The following is a 24,885-nucleotide window of genomic DNA, read 5'->3' on the forward strand; positions in this document are numbered from 1 at the left end:
TGTTGTATCAGATGTGGTGGCCGGTGTGCCCAGTCCTGCAGCTGCAGACTCTGGGAAAGGAGTCAGGGTGAGCTCCAGGAGGGTATGACATAGAAGGAGATGAACAGAAACAGGTTTCTGGGATTAACCTGCAGAAAGGTGATACTAAAGCCACAGAGTGGATGAAACGGGCAGAGGATGAGGAAAAATAAGAAAAAAGAACTAATGTTCTATTTTGTATTTATATATAAACAGAAGTTTACGTTTTTATTTGATTGGTGGGCAGAATTATATATTGGTTTCAGGAGTTCTTGAGAAACCTCTAGAGAAGAAAGCTGGTCGTAACTATGGTCCAGGAGGAAATAAAAAGTTGGTTTATTTTATTGATGACATGAATATGCCTGCAGTGGACTCATACGGCACTGTCCAGCCCCACACTCTGATTCGACAGCATATTGATTATGGACACTGGTAAGTGATTCTCTGTGTTTCATTTTCTCCTGAAATCTAATTATTATTACTATGGATAAAATTTGTTAAATAGAATCACCCCAGTTTCTTCCTCTTCTGAGAAGCATCTTCTGTGATACTTTTTTGGGTTTCAGTTTGCTTCCCCCATTGCTGATCTTAAATGGAATAGATTTTCTTTGCATCATTGGAAGAACTGGATTGAAAAGTATCTCAGAAATGTACACTCTCCAGTTAAAGCTTAAGGTCCTTAATATATTAACTCACACTCAGTTACTTAGGAGAAGCTTGACATTTTCTGTAAGATGTAAACATCTGGTAATGTCTGGGCATCACAGTTGACAGTCCCTGATGTTAAGTAGGGGAGAGCCCCTGGTCTCGCTATGAGTATTTTTAACCAGACTCACATGAATCAATAAGCAGCAATAATACCTATTGATTTAGCTCCACGTGTTGATTCTGGCATCAAAGGAGCCATGTAGTTTTCAGCTTTCCAAGCTTTAGTTTTTATCTCTTTGATAGGCTAACAAGTTCAACATCACAGAGTGATTATAAAGATCAAAGAAAACAATTTATGCTGAAGTCCTTTATGAACTGGTGGGATTTGTTGTTATTTTCAACTTTGGGATTTAAGGTTCTGTTTTCTGTCTTGCAGGTATGACAGACAGAAAGTGATGCTTAAAGAAATCCACAGCTGTCAATATGTTGCCTGCATGAATCCAATGGTGGGCAGTTTCACCATCAATCCTAGACTACAGGTAGGGTGTCAGTACTCACACATGGTTGATCTTGATTCTTAGTGCTTTGGGGGTGAAGATTAGGATGTATGGTTCATTTGGTGAAACATGGAAACTTATTTTAATTAATATAATTTTTAAGGCAGTTTTTGGTTTATGAAAAAATGAGCTGAATGTACAGAGTTCCCATATATTTCCTCGCACCCTGTAACTCATCTACAAACACCTTGCATTAGTGTGCTGCCTCTATTACAATTGATGAGCCAATATTTATAAATTATTAAGTGAATCGTAAAGTTTATGTCAGGGTTCATTTTTTTGTGTTACATATCCTGTGGCTTTTGGCAAATGTGCAGTTATAGGTATCTGTTATTAAAGTATCACACAGAGTAGTTCACTATCCTAAAAATCCCCTGTGCTCCACCTAGTCAGCCCTCCCTACCCCCGAATCCCTGGCCACCATTCATCCTTTTCCTGTCTCTATAGTGTTGCCTTTTCCAGCATGTCCTATAGTTAGAATCATATAGTATGTAGCCTCTTCAGACTGGCTTCTTCCCGTTAGCTTAAATATGCATTTAAGGTTCCTCCATGGCTTTTCATGTCTTGATATCTCATTTATTTTTATCACTGAATAATATTCATTGTCTGGATGTTCCTAGTTTGTTTATCCATTTACTTATTTAAGGATGCTTTAGGAGGTATTAAGAAGAGGTGGCAAGAACACATAGAAGAACTGTACAAAAAAAGATCATAATAACCTGGAAACCACAATGGTGTGATCACTCACCAAGAGTCAGACATCCTGGAATGCAAAGTCAGCTGGGCCTTAGGAAGCATAGCTATGAACAAAGCTAGTGGAGATGATGGAATTCCAGCTGAGCTATTTCAAATTCTAAGGTGCTGCATTCAATATGCCAGCAAATTTGGAAAGCTCAGCAGTGGCCACAGGAGTGGAAAAGGTCAGTTTTTATTCCAATCCCAAAGAAGGGCAGTGCCAAAGAATGCTCAAACTACTGCACAGTTGCACTCATTTCACATGCTAGCAAAGCAGTTCTCAAAATCCTCCAAGCTAGGTTTCAACAGTATGTGAACCAAGAGCTTCCAGATGTACAAGCTGGATTTAGAAAAGGTAGAGGAACCAGAGATCAAATTGCCAACAACTATCGCTAAGGGTCAGACATGACTGAGCAACTTCACTTTCACTTTTCACTTTCATGCACTGGAGAAGGAAATGGCAACCCACTCCAGTGTTCTTGCCTGGAGAATCCCAGGGACGGGGGAGCCTGGTGGGCTGCCGTCTATGGGGTCACACAGAGTTGGACACGACTGAAGCGACTTAGCAGCAGCAGCAGCATTGGACCACATGAAAAGCAAGAGAGTTCCAGAAAAACATCTACTTCTGCTTCATTGACTACTCTAAAGCCTTTGACTCTGTGGATCACAGCAAATTGTGGAAAATTCTTCAAGAGATGGGAAAAGCAGACCACCTGACCTTCCTCTTGAGAAACCTGTATGCAGGTCAGGAAGCAACAGTTAGAACTGGACATGGAACTACAGACTGATTCCAAATTGGGAAAGGAGTACATCGAGGCTATATCTTGTCACCCTGCTTATTTAACTTATATGCAGAGGACATCATGTGAAATACTGGGCTGGATGGAGCAGAAGCTGGAGTCAAGATTGCCGGGAGAATATTAGTAACCTCAGATATGCATATGACACCACAGTTATTGCAGAAAGCAAAGAGGAACTAAGAACCTCTTGATGAAAGTGAAAGAGGGGAGTGAAAAAGTTGGCTTAAAGCTCAACATTCATAAAACTAAGATCATGGCATTCGGTCCCATCACTTTATGACAAATATATGGGGAAACAGTGACAGATTTTATTTTCTTCAAAATAAAGAGCTCCAAAATTACTGCAGGCAGTGACTGCAGCCATAAAATTAAAAGATGCTTGCCTCTTGGAAGAAAAGCTATGACAAACCTAGGCAGAATGTTAAAAAGCAGAGACTTTACTTTTACTTTACTTTTTCGACAAAGATCCGTCTAGTCAAAGCTGTAGTTTTTCCAGTAGTCATGTCTGGATGTCAGAGTTGGACCATATAAAAGGCTGAGCACTGAAGAATTGATGCTTTTTAGCTGTGGTGTTGGAGAAGACTCTTGAGAGTCCCCTAGACTGCAAGGAGATCAAACCAGTCAATCCTAAAGGAGATCAGTCCTGAATACTCATTGGAAGGTCTGATGCTGAAGTTGAAGCTCCAGTACTTTGGCCACCTGATGCGAAGAGTTGACTTATTGGGAAAGACCCTGATGCTGGGAAAGATTGAGGGCAGGAGGAGAAGGGGGTGACAGAGGATGAGACAGTTGGATGGCGTCACCAGCTGGACATGAGTTTGAGCAAGCCCTGGGATATCGTGAAGGACAGGGAAGTTTAGTGTGCTCCGGGTCATGGGGTCACAAAGAGTCAGATATGACTGAGTGAATGAACCACAGCAATGGTTGTGTCCAGATTTTGGCAATTAGGAATAAAGCTACAGTAAATACTTATGTGCAGGTTTTCTGAGCACATGTAAGTTTTAAAATAATAATCGCCACCACTACCACTGTCCATACAACACTCAGTGTTGTTTGCTTGCTTTTGTGTAGTCAGTGGAGACTTAGCTGGGTGACTCTGCTGACCTAACCTGAGCTTGTTCACATGTTGGGCAGTTAATTGTTAGCTACTGAGGGTGGCTTTGGCTGGAGTGATTGTAATTGGGACAACATGGCTCCGTGTCATGTGTCTCTCATCCTTGGGTAGGCATGTAGAATTCATTGCAAAGATAGAGCTTTAAGAGGGCTAGTGGAAACACAAGCCTTTGACAGTGGCCGGCACCCTGTTACTTCCGTCTCCTTCTGTTGCCTTTATCGAGTCATATGGGCACTCTGAGAGTCAGATTGGAAGGTACTGCTAAGTTACATCACAGTGGGTATGGATACAGGAAGAGATGAAAAATAAAGTGCCCCTCCCTGTTTTGGTAATCTACTGGAAAGTAAAGGTGAATGTGTTAGTTGCTCAGTCATGTCTGACTCTTTGTGACCCCATGGACGGTGACCCGCCAGGGTCCTCTGTCCATTGGATTTCCCAGGCAAGAATACTAGAGTGGATTGCCATGCCCCTCTCTAGGGGATCTTCCCAGCCCAGGGATTGAGCCTGGGTCTCCTGCAGGTGGATTCTTTACCGTCTGAGCCACCAGAGAAGCCCCAATCTACTAGTGCCATTACGTTTTCTATTTTATGCAACTCTCGTGTTTGTTTTTGTTTTCAGAGACATTTCACAGTGTTTGCATTCAACTTTCCATCGCTGGATGCACTGAATACCATCTACAGCCAAATCCTGAGTTTCCATTTCCAGCAGCAAGCATTTGGTCCCTCAGTTCTCAGGAGTGGCCCCACTTTGATACAGGCAGCAATCGCATTCCATCAGATGATGGCACGTACATTTTTACCCACGGCCATTAAATTCCACTACCTCTTTAATTTGAGAGACTTGTCAAACGTCTTCCAGGTACCTCAATGACTCTGTGTTTATGTGTCTTGAGTGGGGCACTGACTAAAATGTTATCAGTTGGGTTCATTCATAGAACTTAGTTTAAAACTATGCTGCATACTTGAGCATGTATTCTTTCTGTAATAAGCTTTATGAAGTATGGCAGGTTTATTAATCCCATTTTATCAATGAAAGTAGCAATTCCTCTTACGTTGGTAGAGACTTAGCAATAGAAGCGAAGGTGGAAATCTTGGCTCCCTATTTCATTGATTCCACATAAATATTTGAGTGTCTCATTTTGTGCAAGTAAAAGGGATAATTTTCATTTTTTTAATAGGTAGGTAAGCCCATGTAGGTAATACAATTTTTAAACATACATCAAGAGAAAATATAATTTCTTAAATTCCTGTTTTGGTTTGGCATTGACACTTAACTCACTTCTCCAGTAAAAGGACAGTGTGAATGTATATGATTTGAAAAGAAAGTTCCAAAGAGAGAATTCAAAACCTTGAAAGTTTGAAAATATCCAACTTACGTGGCCTATCAGTAGAGTAAAAGTAATTGAAGAATTACTTATGGCTCAAAGTTCATTTGTGACAGAAGTAGTAAACTGGTGGAATATGAAAACTTCATGAGACTTCTCTGTATTTGGTGATTTTTATTTCTTATACTTTTATAACCCTGCTTTCTAAATCACTCCACAGTTGCCTCAAAACTGTAACCACATTAGGCAAAAGCTTTTTCCGAATGTGGACCATTCCTTTTCATCTTGATCTTTCTTGCACTTGCCTGAAAGACTGTGCTCAATTAAACTGTCTTTAAAAGCAGACTTTTGATCATAGGAGGGAAGGGAGGCCAAGAATTGAGAGACCTCTCTGCTCACCATTCATATAGAGTCTTGGCTACACCCAACACCACCCAACAGTTGTTCAGCCTTTTACAGCTAATTCTGTATGACTCCCTTGGTGTTGTCCCTAGAGCCCAGAACACGGTGACTCTCCCCATGAGAACTGGATCTATATAAATCCAAAATATTGAAGAATAGTGTTGTGGCAAACTGAGAATCAAAATGTTTTGACTACCCACAAAGTGTGCATTCAGACAGGCGACTCTGGATCTTATATATTTCATCTGTAAAATTACTGTCCTAGGACTTTCATGTTAGCTAGTTTTAGAAACTGATTTTCCTGAAGACAATAGGTACAAGTTCCAAGATTAGATATTTAGTTCCTGGGCTGACTCTTGAAATACAGCGTTAGCTCATTCCTGGAAATGTGCATACTGGTAATTAATTCTTTAATAGACTTCCCTGGTGGCTCAGTTGGTAAAGTGTCTGCCTGCAATGCAGGAGACCCATTCTTTAATCCTTCTTACTGTATAGTTAATTGTTTAAATGTTGCTTATCAGAGACTACAACTACTGATATGTAATACTCTTTATAACCCTTCTTATAACTCAGTAAATTGCTAAATTCAGCATGCAGTTAAAGAATATGTTAAAGTATTATCTTGGAATGTCATCACCTTTTGAATTTTTAATTTTTTCTCTTCTTGCCTTTTAGGGAATTTTATTCACCTCTCCTGAGTGTTTAAAGTGTCCAAATGATTTAATACGCCTGTGGCTTCACGAATCTTCTCGTGTTTATGGAGACAAACTGATAGACACAAAGGACTGTGATTTGTTTCATAAAAAACTGCTGGAAACTGCTAATAAATACTTTGAAGTAAGCAAATGAATTCCAAAGGTCACTATGTGCTCTGGCACTATTGGCTTTGGGGCAGAAATGGGATAAGGATGTGAATGAATTTTATATATGATTACCTTGCTGAAACAGCTGTGATTCCAGATCTGTACAGGGGAAGATGACATCCACCCATGGGTTGATTTACAAGCTTTTCCCTGGACTGGTCACTCTGCCTCCAGATGACCCATTGCTGGAGATTGACATGACCATATTTTTCACTCCCGCCTCCTGCAGGGTGTAGATAGCCATGTGCTGCTTCAGCAGCCCCTCATCTATTGCCATTTTGCTAATGGCGGCCAAGACCCGTGCTACACGCCAGTGAAGGACTGGGAGGTGCTGAAGACATTTCTGACGGAAGCGCTGGATGACTACAATGAGCTCAATGCCGCCATGCACCTCGTTTTATTTGAAGACGCCATGCAACATATGTGAGTTGATGGGCTGTGATGCTTTTGCACAAAGTAAAAATGGCTGGGTGTCCACAGTTGTTATTCAGTAGATCTTATTGAACACTCTGAACTATCAGTTGTTTTTTTTTTTTTGTCTGTCTGTCTTCTGGGATTTTTTTGAACTATCAGTTCTTGTTTGCCATACAGTATAAAACTAAGTTTCTCCATGAAATTTATGTAATGTTGAAACCCAATGTTACCTCAAAAAATGAAAAGAAAAACTTGATTGAGAACACAAAATAAAAAAGATAAGACACAGCCCTCTTCTATGACATAAATATGTCACATACCTGTAGGTGCAGCCACTTAACCATATCATAAGCAAAAGGCAATTTGTAGAAGCCCTCAAGAATGTACATGTGTAGGAAGGAAATTGAACTCTGTGCTAGAGAAAATGGATAACCTGAGTTAGGTAAGAAAATTATCTTTTGCAAAAAGTCATTCCAATCCCCTTAGCTTCTGTAACTATAAATGTATGGGCCTGATTCGGAGACGGTCACTAAGCTTGCATTCAACAAATTACAAGAATGTCAAACACAATTCTTAGTATAACAGTAGATAATTTTTATATAAATGATAATAGGTTTAGGTGTCATGGATCCGTTAAAAGACTATTAAGTGTCTATATGAATTATGTCACAATAATGTCTTACATAGGTATACTATTTTTTGAAGTGTCATGAGAACCATAATTTCATGTTCTTTCACTTGTACCTCTGTTAGGGAAGAGTATGAAGAAAGAGGAAGGTAAGCGACTTGTTGAAAGTTAAAGTTCATAAGCGGCAGAGACAGGACAGACTCATGCTGATTTTCCTTGGTTAAGAATATTTATTGAGTGCCAAGTGAGTGCCCAACAGGAACATTGCCAGCCTATTCAGAGTGTGTCTGAGGCTCAGTTGTGTCTGACTCTTTGTGACCCCATGGACTGCAGCTCGCCAGGCTCCTCTGTCCATGGGATTCTCTAGGCAAGAATACTGGAGTAGGTTACCATAGCCTTAGGGAAGAATATGAAGAAAGAGGAAGGTAAGTGACTTATTCAAAATCTTAAAAATTTGTAAGTGGCAGAGACAGGATGGACTCAAGCTGATTTTCCTTGGTTAAGAATGTTCATTGAGTGCCTGCTGAGTATCAAACAGAAACATTGCCAGGCTATTCAGTACTTATGTGCAAGTTAAGGAGGAAAAAAGGGAAGGGCATGTTTTCTGGGCAGGAAACTAGAAGAAGGCCCCTTTCCTGAGGTAGTGTGCCTGAACAGGCTCTCGCCTCCTAGCTTGGGTGCCTAGCTTGGGTTGCACAGGTTGTGCAACCCTCCGTGACATCTGCTGTCAGACATGGCCCAAGTACTGGGGAGACAGCAGCCAGCAAGATAATCCAGTTGCTTCTCTAATCGAGCTCATGTTTTAGTGATCCCATGGGATGCTTATAAGGATATGAATAAATAAGCAAGTGAGGAACATGGCAGAAAGTGATACATCCTGCTGAGGAATAAAATCTATTGATCCTGAGCAATAAACATGTGAATTCCCAAAGAGGGACTGGATATCTCTGTGAGGAGGTGACATTTAAGGTGAGACTGAAATGATACGCAGGAGCTCAGCATGGAAAGATCTGGAGGAGGAATGCTTTAGGTGTGAGCAGATTTCATGTGGCCCTTAGGCTGAATGTCCAAAAGCAAAAAGAGGGTCCCTGTGGCTGCAGCCTGGAGAAGCAGGGAGAAGGGCATATGGCAAGGTGGGAAGGTGGACACAGGCCTCATGTGTACAGGGTGTTTTCTTGTAACCGGAGGAAAGGGGGCGCGGTATTTCTTTCTAAGTGCAGTGAGAAGTTCCAGGTCAGAGTTTAGCATGGGAATGACAGGGTTGGTTGAGTAGTCTGAACAGCTGGCCATTGCTGCTGCTGCGTGGGAAGTCGACGGCATCTTCCCTTCCTGTCCCGCTTCCCAGTAACTGTCATTTCTCACTGGCTGTGCTAATGTGCTGGAGCTGCTCAGACAAAACACTGCCAACTGGGAAGTTTAGAAAAACAGATATTTATTGTCCCACAGTTCTGAAGGCAAGAAGAAGTCTGAAATCGAGATGTCAGAAGGGCCATGCTCCCTCAGAAGGTGCTGGGGAGAGTCTGCTCCAGAATTCTTTCCTTGCTCCTGGAAGTTCCTTGTCTTCTGACAGCCTGAGATCAGCCATTATGTGACTTTCTCCCTTTGTGTGTGTCTGTATCCAAATTTCTCCTTTTTATAAGGATGCCGGTCATATTGGATACACCCTACTCCCCTATGACCTTATTATAACCAATTTCTTCAATCACTCTATTTCCTAAGAAGTCTGTATTTTCAGGTACTGGTGGTTAGGGCTTCAGTATATGCATCTGGGGGAATGCCACTCAGTTAATAAACCTGGCTTTTCTAACAAGTGATATTTGGGCAAAGATTAAAGTAATGAAATCAGTCAAGAGAGAAGGAAGTATGTGAGGAAAGCAATTCAAACAGGCCCAAGAAATGTGGAGAATTCGATTTTTAGAAGAGTCACTCCTTAAAATGTTGAGCCCAAGTGCCTAAGAAAAACTTGGGAGGCTTCCTTATCATCCTTTATTATAAGCTTCCTACATATTGGTTGTTTTATGGATCCCTTTGCAGTGACAGTCTTCTGATGAGCAGACAGAGGACGCGTCTGTTAGACTCTCTGAGCATGGTGATAAGTGAGTTATTAGTCATGCTATTTCTGGTTGGGTTAATGTACACTGGCCGTCTGCCGTGACTCGTGTGGAAGAGATGTCTTGTTGGCGCTGAGGAGTTGTCCCCTGTAATCCTTCAGCACAGAGTTCTTAGTGACCTAAAAGGAAAAGCTGCTGCTTTGATTAGGGATTATGAGCTAGAAACTGATTTACTGCACATCAGAGATGATTTCAGTGTGCCCTTGAACACTGTAGAAAGAGACTTTGCCACTTACAGACTGTCGATGCAGACCTCAAAGCACACATTAAAATGAAATGAAAACCCTGCCTTGTAAGTTGGGGCTTCACTAGTGTTAGAGAAATCTAACAGCTTTTCCAAGGTGGTTTTGTCGTGTGGTCATGTGAAGTAAAATTTAATGAGGTGGCTGAGCTTGGAAAAATAACCTGTCTTTTCAGTTATTGAAGGTTTTCAGGAAATGATTGTGCGTGCTGGTCCTACTATAAGCGATCCCAACTTAATTCTTTCAAAAAGTACTCTTTAAAAAAAAATGTGTTAAAGATTGTTTGGGTTGTTCGGGGCTTAAATTCATCTCAAGAAAGCAACTGAGAGCAAATACAGCAGTCTTTTTTTTTTTTTAATTTTTTTGCATTTGGGCTTCCCTATACTTATATTGGGGGCTTCCCTGGTGGCTCAGCAGTAAGGAGCCCACCTGCAATGCAGGAAATGCAGGTCCCATCCCTGAGTTTGGAAGAGCCCCTTGAGGAGGGCATGGCAACCCGCTCCAGTATTCGAGAATCCCATGAACAGAGAAGCCTGGTAGGCTATAGTCCATGGGGTTGCAAAGAGTTGGACATGACTGAAGCAACTGAACACATGCTTATGTTGATCATGTTAAAGCCAACTTATTCCTAGCTGTAAGATGTAGCAATAATATCAATAGGATATGCATTCAGAACCTCTTTAATAATACAGAAAAAGGGTTTAGTTGACTTTGCTGGAGATTTATCTCTTGGATTCTAACACTTTCCAAGAATGTTTTAGACCATTCAAGGCACGAGGAAAGCTTTCATGCAAGGGACATAGGAATCATGTAAAAAAGGCAAGTGTTTAAAATGCATGAAGTAAATCGCATGTGAGGTGTTTGTTGGTGTAAACAAATGTGTTCTTCCCAAAATAACTCTATAGCAAAGTTTCTGGCACAAATACATTTTCCCTTTGATATCCTTATACATGGATACTGCTGTGCCATTAGGATCTTTCTTGCTAATCAGGAAAATGTGATGCTTTGATGCAAGTCCTTGTATTCATTTTCTGCCTTCTTTTGGGGGAGAGGAACACAGCAGTGGGAGTCTGGATGTCATTGGCCAGGATGGTTTGTTAGCAAGTGATAAGGGGGCAGATGCAGGCAGCATCTTTTTGTTTGGGAAACAGAAGAACAAGGACTGAATGTCTGAAATAAAAATCAGAGTTTAGTATCTAAATATCTGAAAAATGAAACCACATAGCCCTGAGGCTCGTTGGATGTCATCTGTTGGGGGTACTTTCTCTCCCCAGATGTCGCATCAGCCGCATCCTGCAGTCCCCTCAGGGTTATGCGCTCTTGATTGGAGTGGGCGGCAGTGGCAAGCAGAGCCTTTCGCGCCTGGCAGCTTACGTTTGCAGCCTCGAGGTCTTCCAGATCACTCTGACCCAAGGCTTTGGGATCCAGGAACTTCGGGTAAGTCTGGTGACGGGCGGCCCCGTGCTCCTTCTGCCTCAAGATAAAGGTGCTCCAGTCAAGCATGGAGGCGGGTAAGCTCTTCAGAGGATTTTGTTGGCTGTTTCTCCTTCATGGACTTCCCTGGTGGCTCAGACAGTAAAGAAACTGCCTGCAGGGCAGGAGACCTCGGCTTGATCCCTGAGTTAGGAAGATCCACTGGAGGAGGAAATGGCAACCCACTCCAGTATTCTTGCCTGGAGAATCCCCGTGGACAAAGGAGCCTGATGGCTACAGTCGATCGGGTCTCAAAGAGTCAAACATGACTGGAGGATTAACACTTTAACTTTCTCCTTCATTGTCGAATTAATAATAGTAAACTGCTACCAGGATTTATATGTGTAAAAGCCTATAAGCCTATCAGACTTGCTCAGAAAACATTTTATTAAATACTTGCCTACACAAACATGTTTTTCTTTTGTGCTGACCATACCAGATAATCAGCAGTATTCATACACCAATATGATGGAGGGAGGGAAAGATCCTTTTTCTTTTTATCTTAAGTGCATAGAGATTTTTTTCCACTTTGTATCAGATTGTGAAAATATGATGGGAGTACAGTCAAGAAACACTGACATGTTTTTTAAAATTTTGCTTTTGAATCACAATAGTACTTACAAAATAGTACTTAGAGTTTGTGGCAAGTGCTATTTTAAAGCAAACAACAAAGCACTTGCTTTCAATATTACTAAATAAAACTAGTAAACTCTAAGTCACCAAACAATGAAGTAGATAGTTGTTAAAATGAGCCAAAAACTTCTTTTCACTGCGTTGCTTAACAAAATCATTACTGAATTCACTTTTGCTTGAATAGAAGGGAGTTGTTTGTCGGGAGCCTGTTTGCATCTTGGGCTCCTTGAAGCTGTAAACGTGACACTCAGCATTATGTGCCGGAAATGGAGCTGATGTCACAATGTTTGCCGCTGTAAGAAGAGAGTTACCGAGAGGAAAGAACGTATAAACAGGGAAAGAACGGCACCCAGCCATCCCGCTGTAGCGTCTCAGTTCTGCCCACCCCTCGCCAACAGCATGCCAGCATGTTAACACAGTGTGAGTGATGGCCTCTGCTTCTTATAGGTAGATCTTGCCAATCTGTACATCAGAACCGGAGCCAAGAACATGCCCACCGCGTTCCTGCTGACAGATGCCCAGGTTCTAGATGAGAGCTTTCTCGTGCTGATTAATGACTTGCTGGCATCAGGTGATTAAACCAACACATTCCGTGAAAGATCTTCCCCAAAGACAAATGATCTGTGGTTTCAGTGAACTTTAAATAGAGATAATTTGTCTTTGAGATGTTTGTCGGGGCATTCTTTGGGGAGAAACGTATAAACCTAACTAATTTGAAGTGTATCGCTTTCTTAGTCCGCTTACGATGTGAAAGGCCTTGCAGGGGCTTTCAGTGAAGTAAATGTTATTCCTGCCTGTGCAAGTTTAGTGGGTGGGTTTGTCATAGCTTGTCATCACTGTGTCGTGTCTTATAGATACAAAAAAAATTTGCATTTCTGGTTTCAAATTCTGTCATTAAAGCTAAACTTTGTATTAGAAAGCATTTTAAGTCATATCTAAAAAATATGAATTATAGCAGTCTTCTAATAATTCTACTCTTCCTTTGGGGGCAGGGGAAATTCCTGATCTGTTCAGTGATGAAGATGTAGACAAGATAATTTCTGGAATTCGTAATGAAGTTCGTGGTCTGGGCATGGTGGACTCTGTAGAAAACTGTTGGAAATTCTTTTTCGCCCGAGTGCGACGACAACTCAAAGTAAGAAACACTTGCTTTCTTTGCATTTAGTTAAACGTGCTGTTTCAACTCTGATATGGTTCTGTCTGGGAATTCATATGACAAGTTTGAATTCCACTCATACATTTTGTAAGGACATCCAGTCATTCAGTGTAAAAGGCCATTTGCATATTTTCTCGAGTGTCTGGAGGGCACCTTTTTCAAGTTTCCTGCGATGCTGATTCCCTACAAGGCCTTGTTCTAGGCAGATTGAGCACCCGAGTGAGCAGGACATGGTGTCTGTCCTTGAAGAGCTTATGCTGTTACAGGAAATGAGAGATCACAAATAAGTGTAGCCATGCTGATTCCAGAGGCATTCAGCATCCTTTCTAAGGGCAGTAGGCCTCCTGGAGAAAGTGATGTGCTGTGTTAGGTATGGCTTGGAATTTCTGGGGATGCGGTAGGTTGGGGAAGAGCTTTCAGGGAGAGGAAATAGCATTTAGAAGAGTTAAGAGTGGACTGCATGGTACATATTTGGAGAAACCACAAATAGGACTAAATCAGGGGTCCCAGCCTCCAGGATCTAATGCCTGGTGATCTGAGGTGAACTGACGTATTATTAATGGGGAAAAAGCACACAGTGAATGTAATGCACTTGAATCATCCTGAAACCATCCTCTACTCCCTGGGCCACTGAAACACTGTCTTCCACAAAACCAGTCCCCAATGGCAGAAGGGTTGGGAGCTACTGCTCTAAATAACTGGGACTTAGAGTTCTTGTTGGAAGAAACAGGTGGATCAGGCTGGGAAAGTTAACTGGGGTGAGGAAAGGGTGGGGCTTCCCTCATAGCTCAGTTGGTAAAGAATCCACTTGCAATGCAGGAGACCTGGGTTCGATTCCTAAGTCCAGAAGATCCCCTAGAGAAGGAAATGGCAACCCACTCCAGTATCCTTGCCTGGAGAACCCCATGGACAGAGGAGCCTGGCAGGTTACAGTCCATGGCATCACAGGAGTTGGGCATGACTTGGTGACTAAACCACAAGTGTTTTGTAAATCGTTAAAGGAGCAGAGGAAGAGTTTGAGATGAGGAAGTGATACTATGTTAGTACTTCAGGGCAAGGAGCTGAGCCTTGTCACTCAGATGATCTGAGGTTCAATCCTAAACTCCTCCACAGAGACAACTCCATGCCCTAGTGTAGGCACAGGGATATAATGTAACAAGTAGCAGCAGCGGGAAGGATGAAGTATTAGAACAAGAAACCTCGCCACACTCATGGCAGAAAGCCAAATGAAAACACTAGTATGGAAAATTCAGCCTTCCTAAATAGTATTTAGTAACCAACCAAGAAAAGCTATTTCTTTGCTCCTCCTTCTCATATTCCTTGCTACTCCTAGTATTGTAACTTCTTTGCCACTCCTGTAAAGCCTGGAGTACACAGGAAGAAGGGGGATTAGCTGTGAGCATGCCTCTGCCTGGAAGGCTTCCCTGGTGGCTCAGGTAATAAAGAATCCACCTGCAACGCAGGAGACCTCAGTTCAGTCCCTGGGTCAGGAAGGTCCCAGGAGAAGGGAATGACAGTTCACTCTAGTATTCTTGCCAGGGAAATCCCATGAACAGAGGAGCCTGGTGGGCTACATACAGTCCATGGGGTCGCAAAGAGTCAGACATGACTGAGGGACTGACACTGTGGAGGTTCAGGTATAGAGTAGCTATGATTCTTCTCTACCCTCCTGTTTCAAATTCTGCATTGGTCTTACTGAGCATTTCTGGTGTGAGGTTAGAAATCAGAATTTAAGGTTTGGATGCCCAGAGGGTTTTCTGCCCATCAGAAGAGTGACTAAGCATATGTTGGCCAGATTGTAACAAGGCTGGAGATTTCTCCCTGTTCCATTGTGGTATAGTTGGGTGAAATGGGAAAACAAGTTGCAACAATGGAATTTGAGATAGTAACATAATTAATCGGACTTCCCAGGTGGCACTAGTGGTGAAGAACCCGCCTGCCCATAAGAGACACAGGTTCAATCCCTGAGTCGGGAAGGTCAGCAGCAATCTTAAGTCTGTTGTTCAGAGCAGCAGAATCACCATCACCTAGGAACTTTTCAAAAGTGCAAATTCTGCAGCCCCACCCCAGAACTCTTGAATTGGAAACTCTGGGTGGGACCCAGAAATCTATGTTTCCGCAAACCCTCCAGGTGATTCTGAAGCATGCTGCAATTTGACACCCATTGTTATCAATAACACTAAAATGAGCATCTTTACAGACTTCTTATATACATAACTTTGCTTGCTTTTGTAGGATAAATTCTTAGAAGGGAAATTGCTAAGTTCAATAGTTACACCTTGTAGTAGTTTTTAAGTCATGCCTGCAAATTCGTTGATGTTCTTCTCATTCTCAGGTGGAATCTAGGGCCCCTCTGGTTGGCTTTGGGTGAGCTTATCCCTGCTTCAGCTAACAGGGTAGGATACAGAGCAGCACAAGGATGCTGAGTAACCTCTGAGGCTGGGTCATAAAGGACCCACTTTTCCATTGAATTGCACATGGTTTTGTTTATGAGTTCTGTGTATTTATCGATTAGGTTTATATATGGGTGTCAGATATTTTTCCTGTTCTATTATTTGTCTTCTAAATATATATATTTAAAAGACATATGTGTGTGTGTGAGTGCAAGTGAAAGCCACTCATTCGCGTCCGACTCTTAGTGACCCCATAGACTATACAGTCCATGGAGTTCTCCAGGCCAGAATACTGGAGTGGGTAGCCTTTCCCTTCTTCAGGGAACCTTCCCAACCCAGGGATCAAGCCCAGGTCTCCCACATTGCAGGTGGATTCTTTACCAGCTGAGCCACCAGGAAAGCCCAAGAATACTGGATTGGGTAGCCTATCCCTTCTCCACAGATCTTCCCGACCCAGGAATCAAACCAGGGTTTCCTGCATTGTACGTGGATTCCTTACCAACTGAACTATCAGGGAAGCCCTATATATGTGGCACATCTCTGTTGATTTGTTTATAACTCTGAAAAGTTTTTTAAAGTTTTTACACTAGACTGATCAGTGTTTGCCTTTGTGGATTTGGGGTTTCTTACATATTTAGGAAAGTATTTTTTTCTGTCAGATTTTAAAACTCTTCACTAGAAGCAGTAAGAACTCATTTGGGCTTACAAATGAAGAGAACATCCAAGAACAGTTCTGGAAAGCCTCCCTCCCACATCAGAGTCCAGGCTAGCTCAGTAAGCCCCTTACACACCCACACTTTCCTGCCCTTCTTTCCCGCCAGCATGCATCCTGATGCCTCCTGCCTCACGGCCACATGACAGGTGTGTGGTCTGTATTTCTGGCAGGAGAAGGAGAAGCACAGGAGGCTTGGGGTTCTCTGAATCAGGAATCCAAAGCTCCCCCAAATCCGTAAGCTGACGTCTTACTGATCCCAAGTGTGTCCCTTGTCAGCTCCACCTATGAGGGAGTATGTGGAGGTGCATATTTGATCTTGTCACAAGGGCTTTATGGATAAAATGGGACATTGGTTTATTTTTTTATTTTTTTAATTTTTATTTTTACTTTATTTTACTTTACAATACTGTGTTGGTTTTGCCATACATAGCAGCAGCCATTCTGGGGTCTGCATGTTTCATGGTTTTCTATGGTTAAAACTGTGCCGCAGCTGGAATACATGCATTGTTGTGTGTGACACAGCGTGAGCTGAGAGGTTTCAGGTTAATTTTTTACTAAAGTACCACTTTTATTATGTGCCGGATAGTATATTAACTGGGTCTGTTTCCAAATCCTCTATTCCATTTCTTGATACTACTGCTGATTCTAGCTTTGTGCTGTGCAAGTTATGAAACCCTCATTATACTTTTTTTTTTTAATCTAGTGTCTCATTGCACTTATCTAGCTTTTCTTTGTTGCCCTTAGATATTTTTATGTTTTGATAAACAATAGAATCATTTTGTCAAATTCTAAGCACATTCCATTTAAATTTTGGCTGAAATCAGGCCAACTTTTTAAATGTATTTTAGAGAGAATTTAATCTTCATGATAAATAGTCATTTATTGCTTTTGTAGAAGGCCTATTTCCTTCAAAAAGCTTCCTAATGGTGTGTTTCTGCATAGGAGAGCTGTTGATTTTTAATTTTATAGTCAGCCACCTTACTGCCTCTCTGATCGTTGCTGTTAGTTGGCTGATATATAGCCTGAAGATATGGACCCATTTAGTAGATGTTCAGGCATCTCCATCTGATGTTCTGTTTTTAATAACCACCATTATATGAGGTTATGGGGCTGCAGACCGGCCTGAGGTTAGTGTGTGCAGTGCCAGCCCTAGAGACAAGGGATTCTTCTCCTCATCTATACAGGAGTAAGTGGGAAGGAAATACAGTGGGGAATATAATTCCTGCTGTCTTTACTCTTCAAGAATGCATTTGCTTTTTGCTGTATTGGGCTTCCACATACAACTTTATGAATTGAAGAGGTTTTCAGTTAAGAAAAAAACAGAATAATTAAAACTCTCCAGTGAAAATTTTTTTACCCCTTGTAAAAATCTGTACTGACCAATATTCACAAGTGAAAGGTCATGGAAACGATTTCCTTGTGTGTTACCTAGAAAGAAAATAAATATAAATACCCGTAGAAGGTGTCCATGCTGTAGACACTGTTGAACCTCATAAAAATAACTGAAGTTAGAAGGTTAGAAGTAACTGAAGTTAGAAGATTATTAGGTGAGGGGATGGTACAGAAAAATATATAAAGATGATAGAGATATTAAAACAGTTGAACTGAGGAATCATTTCTAGGCTAGACTTCCATTCCTATGAGGATTCTCTCCGTCAGATTGAGATCTCATCATTCTTGAAAAATACTAAGACTTTGAGGATAAATGCAAACACAAGTTATGGCTAGAAGCTTCTGAAGTGAATATGTGGGAGGATTACCTCTATATGAGAATAAACATATCAACTGGAAAAAAATACAGTGATGGTAGCAATTCAGATTTCTGTCACAAGAGGAAATGGACTGAGGCCTTTAGTGATATACAAATGAATATGTACTATGGGATCTAATCTAAAAGAAATTGAAATGTATTACAGAGCACAGTGAAAAGGGGGATATTACAAATGAGTCATAACACCTGTGTAGAGGGGAAAGAAGGGAATAGAAAATTCTATGGTATGGATACCAAAAGCAAGTTCCTGACATCCAAATGTTAGAGCTGTAGAAAATATATAGACGGTGATTTCAGGGTTTGCTTTTTTCTTGTGAGAATTTGCTTTTAGAAAAGAGCACAGCTGTCTGAGGCATTTTTAACTTTCTTAGCTGACTCTTCTTTCCAGTCCATTGCTGGGAACTAACTTAAGCCAATTTGGTCATTTGCAGTTGTGAGGAACTATCTGGGGATATATTTCAGGAACCCTCAGTACTTGGAAGTAGATGACACCGGTTTAGGGGATGGGTCTGATCCCCCCAAATCTCCCAGTTTAAGGTGTGCTGCAAAGAAGCCTCAGACTGAACTCTGGTATATATAGGGTTTGTAGCACATAACTTAAAACAAATTTTGAAGTCTTAAAATCTGCCCTATAAGCTTGTAATCCCGACTCTGTCCTTTTAGGAACCTGACTAGTCCTCTGGGAACTTTCCTTTGAGGCAGGTATAGAAATATTTCATGGTAGGATTAAGCTAAAATGCTCATTGGTATTGCATAGAAGTACAAAAACTTTCTCCTTTCTATAAGCTATTTACCACAGAACTGGTCAAACCCAAAGTCTAAGGTGTCAAGGGGAAAATTACTGGGATACTTCCAGATGTATTTTCCTATTTTGTTTGTTGAACAGTGGAGGTGCAAGTACAGCTATTTCCATATTTCTAAGATATCATGAACAATATCATTTCATCATCGAACAATCATATTCAGTATTCATGATGCTAACCAACCAACCACTTATGGTGATAAGAGAAGTTAGCTAAGAGCTCAGGTAGCCAACTTAATAATGCAGGCTTCCATTCGAGTATGTGAAATGCTTGTTGAGCATCCCTAGCCTGTGTAGTCTCTACTGGTGTACTTCAGGGGATAACCAGATAATGGCTCCTAAGGTATAAGATGAGTATTAGCATGCCTGTTATAGTAGACTGAAGTATTTCAAAGGTATATTTTACAGGACCAGATGGCTTCACTGGTGACTTCTACCAAATATCTCAAGAAAAATTAATATTAGTCCTTCTCAGTCTCTTCCAAAAATAGAAGGAGTGGAAACCCTCATTTTATAAGGCCGGTATTACCCTGATACCATAGCCAGATAAGGACACCACAAGAAAAGAAAATTATAGGACAATATCTTTGATACATAGATGCAAAAATTTTCAACAAAATGTTAGCAAGCTGAATTCAACAGTGCATTAGAAGTATATCCTACAGAATGATCAAGTGAGATTTATTGCAGAATGCAAGGATGGTTGAACATCCACAAGTCAATCATTATGATATACCACATTAACAAAATAAAGGCTAAATATCATATGATCATCTCAGTAGATGGAGAAAAAGCATTTGACCAAAAACCCTCTCATACTCATAGCAGCATTTATCCACAGTAGCCAATGTATGGAAACAACTCAAGCATCCGTAAAGGGATGAACAAATCAAGAAAATGCAAGATATAAACACACAGCTATCTGCACAGTCACATATGGATACACAGACACAATGGACATTATTCTGCCTTTAAAGAGCAGAAAACTCTGTGACGGCATGGTTGAACCCTGGGGGCGGTATTTAAGTGAAATAAGCCAGACAGAGAAAGACAAACGCTTCATGGTAACAATAATATGTGCAATGAAAAACAGTAGAACTTAGAGAAAGAGTAGAAAAGTGGTTGGTAAGGGGTAAGAGAAATAGGGAGACAGATTGGTAGAAGGCTATAAACTTTCAATTACAAGATAAAGACGGTCTGAGGACCTAGTTATTAACATGCTGACTATAGTTGATAATTGGAGAAGGAAATGGCAACCTACTCCAGTATTCTTGCCTGGAAAATTCCATGGACACAGGGGCCTGGTGGGCTACAGTCCTTGGGGTCACAAAGAGTCAGACACGATTGAGCAACCAACATGCACACGTAGTTGACAATCCTGTATTGTATAATTGAAATTTGCTAAGTAGAGCTTACATGTTCTCACTAAAAAAAGTAAACATATGGGGTGAAGGATGTGTAACTGACTCAGCGGGGGGAATCCTTTCACAATGTCTGTTTATGAATTGTCACATTATACATATTAAACATCTTACAGTTTTATTTTTCAATTATATGTCAACAGAACTGAAAGGGTAAGTTATAGATATTACACCTTTTCTCTAATCATTTATTTGCCTTATTTCTTATCAGTCCTTTACTATGTTAATCTTTCATGAATGAGAGAAATATAATAGGATCATAATAGGGTGATTTCCCGCCCCCCCCCAACAGTGTTCCTTGAGGTAACAGCTCAGGTTTACTCGAGAATATCTAAAGTTGTGGAGACTATTTTTAAAAAGAACAAAGCAATCAACAGTTTCCAGACATTCACTTGGGCTCTCGAAAAAACCTGGCCTAAGCCCACTGCCACGGAAGGCTGGGTGGGGAGAGAATCTGTGCTAGACTTCTAGCAAAGGTGGAAATTACTGATATGAGAATCTGGGTAGTCCTTGCACTCCTCCAGGCTGGTAGGACGGAATCCTTTCCCTTTTTAGGAAGTACTTGTGAACAAGCATATTTCTCTGATTTTGTTCCCAGGGTCTATTTTAATGGGATAAGATTTAGGTTATTAAGGATTATTTGATTTATTTAAAATTCTCTAAATTTTCTAATCCACTCTGTATGAAGATAGAAATTTAGATTCTGTGAGTGTTTCACCAACTGCAAAAGCATTAGAAATGTAAATGCTTCCTTTAAGTATTCCCACAGAAAATTTCAGATCATTAGGTTACAGCTGTGGGTGTCAGAGTCACCTGGATAGCTTGTTGCAAACAGTTTGCCAAGCCCCACCCAGAGGCCTGAGTTCAATCCAAGAATTTGCATTTCTCACCAACTCTTAACTGTGAAAACTACCACCAGTCTCCTATCACCTGCCCTCCAAGTGAAATTTATATGGTACTGTAAGCCTCCTTATTTAAGCCACAATAAATAATGGGGGAAAAATGTCTTCAACTATAAAATTGTATAAAAGGAAATAGTTTTTTTAAAAATCAGCATTCTATATTATGTTCCAATAAATAAGGCATATCTAGTGATGTTTACTCAAAGTATTTTTTTCCTGAGGCTAACCAGACATGATTCAGATGCTTTGTTTTCTAACACACTTTTAAGACCTGATAGTATGCCAGTAATAAATGTAGAAATATAGCAAGTGTCAAAGTGATGGAAATATTTAGTAACTCAAATGAGCTTCCCCCTCCTCTGCCTTTGTTAAAATTACATGTAAATGAAGTTTCCAAAATTGTCATGAATGAGAGGTAAGTTGGGTGTGGAAAACCAACTTGCAGGACATTACAGAAAAATATTCATATTTGGGGAGACAAGGCTGAGAGGAGAAATCTAAAATCTCAATTTTAAGTGAAAATTCTGCATTGTAACTGAGGCTTGTTACTGAGGACATGCAATTTTAGAGCACTTATTAGATTTGTAATTAGACTCTTGAATATAAAAAAAAATGATCAGCCAGCTTATGCATTCTTGGAAATCACTGAAGATCTTAGGATTCATCTCGAGTTGTTGAAGAGCCATAGTATATAAAATTAACAGAGTAAAAGCACCTGTTAAATGGGAATACAAGGTTTCACATATTATTATGGTTTTTATGACATGAGTTCTAAAATGCAATGCAGGAAAAATCATATTTCATGAAAAATGGTTTTGTCAGATGCCTCATCTCAAACTGTGAGAGATTTCATTAAGAGAATACAGAGCTTTGTGTATGTCATCAAGGGCAAGCCGTGCCCAGAGAAAAGAAAAGCAAGACTTGTCCTCAGATGTTATCCCAGTTGGCACCAGTGCCCCCAGTGCCCTCGAGTCCACGGTGACCTGGGAGAGAAGGCAGAGCACAAAAGGGTGCTTCATAACACCTCCTTTGTGCTAGTATACACACAGAACGCAACATCTGACGATCCCAGGCGGGATTTTCAGACCCGCCTGACTCCTGACAACCTGCTTGCCCCACTGAGCTTCGGTGACACGTCTCAGCCGAAACTCAGGTACTCTTGATAGCAGCAGCCCTGAGTCACTAGAGAGAGGATGGAAACCTCCTGATTTATATGAACCCTTAAGTCATTGAATACTTAAATAGAACTCTGCAAACTTACAGATTTCTCATTGGGATCATGTATAAACCGACCTTTTTACTCTTTTAAAAATGTTAAGTATGAACGCAAGTGAATGTATTGTACTTTAAATGGGAACAAAGTATGCAATATGATAAAATATTGTTTCCTTAAAAGCATCTTATACACAGTTTTCAGGAGTCTGATGAATGACATAATAGGAGCCAGAAGATGAAAGTCTTGGTATTATCAGAGATTTGATTTTAATTTTTAATTTTTTACTATCGTAATGTGACTTGTGTAATAGAAAACAATGAATTTCTCGCTATACATCATGATCATCAAAAATGTTCAGAAGGAGAGGGACTGGTTTTAAGGAAAGCACACAGCAGTATTTCTGTGTGTCTGATGGGGTCCTGTGTACTTTGATTAGCAGGGAGGTTAATGTTGCTTTCCACTCTGTGGTGCTTTAGGCTGCTTTAATGTCACGGTTGGCTGCGCTCCTTTCTTTCATTGTCCAGGGTCTCAGTGTAATTCTTTGCTCACTCATCACCCTCCTGGTTCTGCCCTGCCCCCGTGTCTCCACAGATCATTTTGTGTTTCTCTCCGGTTGGTCACACGCTGAGAAGTAGAGCTCGGAAGTTCCCAGCCCTGGTTAACTGCACGGCTGTTGACTGGTTCCATGCTTGGCCCCAGGAGGCTCTGGTCACAGTCAGCAGGAGGTTCATTGAGGAAACCAAGGGAACTGAGGTATGCTGTGTCAGCCTCCAATCTCTCTCTCTCAAAACACTCATGTACTCGCACACTCTGACCCAAATCCTCAGTAAATAATTTCCAGAATACACCTTCTAGCAGAAAGTTGTCCTTGTTTGTTTAAGATGATAGTATCATCCTTGTGAGGTTACATTCTATGGAATATAGTGACTGATCTTTTGTGTCCAGTTGAGATGTGTACACACATAACACACAGCACGTGATCAAGTTCTTACTCATCCACGGACTCATCAAAAGTCCAGGATCATCACTTACTTGAATCGTAACGGGGCTGACTGGATATAAATCCTTTAAATCCACGACTAGAAACCCAAACAAAAAAGTAGCCACCCATAGCTATGCAATGCTTGATCTTAACAAAGTAAGCCAATTTTGTGATTTTTCTCATTTATGGTATTGCTAGGTGAAAATCAGCCCCCGTGGATTTAGTAATCATTAAGTCATATAATGTATCTGCTTCTTTGTTTTATGGGTTTATGTTTTATAGATCATGTATATCATTTGCTCATCATGAAATTTCCACCTCCTATTGTATTTTCAAACGGTCACATGAAACAAAACAAAACTTCACTCAGATTCAAAGAGAAAAAGAAATGGGGTTATGAGGGAATATTAGACCTCCTAGAAATTAAGCTGTGTGTGAAGCGAGCATCTTTCTGATTAGGTAGTTTGGAAGGATGGTAATTGTGAACATTTCCTAGGGAGTTTTGTCTTCCATTTCCATGGAAGGTTGAGGAGAGAGGGTGCCTAGAATAAGTCAGACAGGAAAAGGCCTTCTCAGAGCCACAAGCAAGATTGGGGGTATGTAAGGAGTGAAGTCTGCTACCAGTTGAAACAGTGAGCAGGCAGCCTGCTGTGGCCTCCTTTACTCCCCAAGGTATAAGTGCTGCTTTTCCAAAGCCCTTCTTTCACATTTTGTTCATAGTACATCTTCTGATGGTTAGAAATCTGGGCATTTTTACCAATTTAATGAATTGTTTGTAATACAGCCACCTTCACTGCATATTTATATTTATATGCATAATATATAAAACTTTATCTTCTATGGTTTATTTTTTCCCGAAGTTTATTAATGATTCAGTGGCAGATTGCCAGAGAAGAACTGTCAAGCAACATATTAAAGACATATCTGACAGAGTTTAAGATATCCAAATACCTTCCCTCAATTTCTTGTCTTCACACACACACTTAAAACATCTCTATAAATAAAAGAAAAACCCGAGCTCTTCTGTTTTCACTGTTTTTTTTCTGTAGACAGAAATTTCTTTCTCTTGCCTGTCTCTGTACTCACTCCTAACATTGAACGAGCTTACCCAGACCTTTAAAACAACAGCAACAGGATTTGGGGGGTGGGTAAAGAGAGAGTAATATTACTGTGTGGTTCTGTTGTTTTAAGTGATAGTCACTGTTTTCCACTGGTCAGGAAGCACCGCAAAGCCCCTCTTACATTGAGGGAAATATATGTCAATTTGTTCTCATGAACAGAGTAGCAGTGTGCCATCCCTGGACCGACTGACTTCTGTCTGAAATGCTGTTCTCCCCATGACGTGTCTTCCTGAAGAATCAAAGGAACCCCGCCTAATGGAGACTAACACTTGCCTTAAATCTACCAGAAATCTTTTATACTGTAAAATCCAGAAGACCATCATTAAATATGATCACAAATAATGGTCACAGCTACTAACACAAATGTCTTCAGCTAATGCTAGGTCCACTGCATTCCTGGAATTACATAGGTCACTATTTTGTCTTCTGATAATTACAAGAGGG

General features: G+C 40.8%; 1 protein-coding gene across 2 annotated transcripts in view; it reads left to right on the forward strand.

Annotated features, from left to right (window-relative positions):
* DNAH11 (dynein axonemal heavy chain 11) overlaps positions 1-24,885 on the forward strand; it is a 357,148-nt gene that overhangs the window by 179,180 nt on the left and 153,083 nt on the right. The window contains exons 47-55 of one of the 2 annotated variants that reach the window (XM_069587639.1): positions 285-450; positions 1,103-1,205; positions 4,491-4,730; positions 6,274-6,435; positions 6,691-6,884; positions 11,131-11,293; positions 12,410-12,533; positions 12,955-13,097; positions 22,930-23,091. In XM_069587639.1, the coding sequence (XP_069443740.1) occupies positions 285-450; positions 1,103-1,205; positions 4,491-4,730; positions 6,274-6,435; positions 6,691-6,884; positions 11,131-11,293; positions 12,410-12,533; positions 12,955-13,097; positions 22,930-23,091 (1,457 nt within the window). Of the gene's footprint in view, positions 1-284; positions 451-1,102; positions 1,206-4,490; positions 4,731-6,273; positions 6,436-6,690; positions 6,885-11,130; positions 11,294-12,409; positions 12,534-12,954; positions 13,098-22,929; positions 23,092-24,885 lie in introns of those variants that run through there. The other variant, XM_069587640.1, reaches the window with a different exon arrangement.

Source organism: Ovis canadensis, chromosome 4 (assembly GCF_042477335.2).
Source record: "Ovis canadensis isolate MfBH-ARS-UI-01 breed Bighorn chromosome 4, ARS-UI_OviCan_v2, whole genome shotgun sequence".
NCBI lineage: Eukaryota > Metazoa > Chordata > Mammalia > Artiodactyla > Bovidae > Ovis > Ovis canadensis.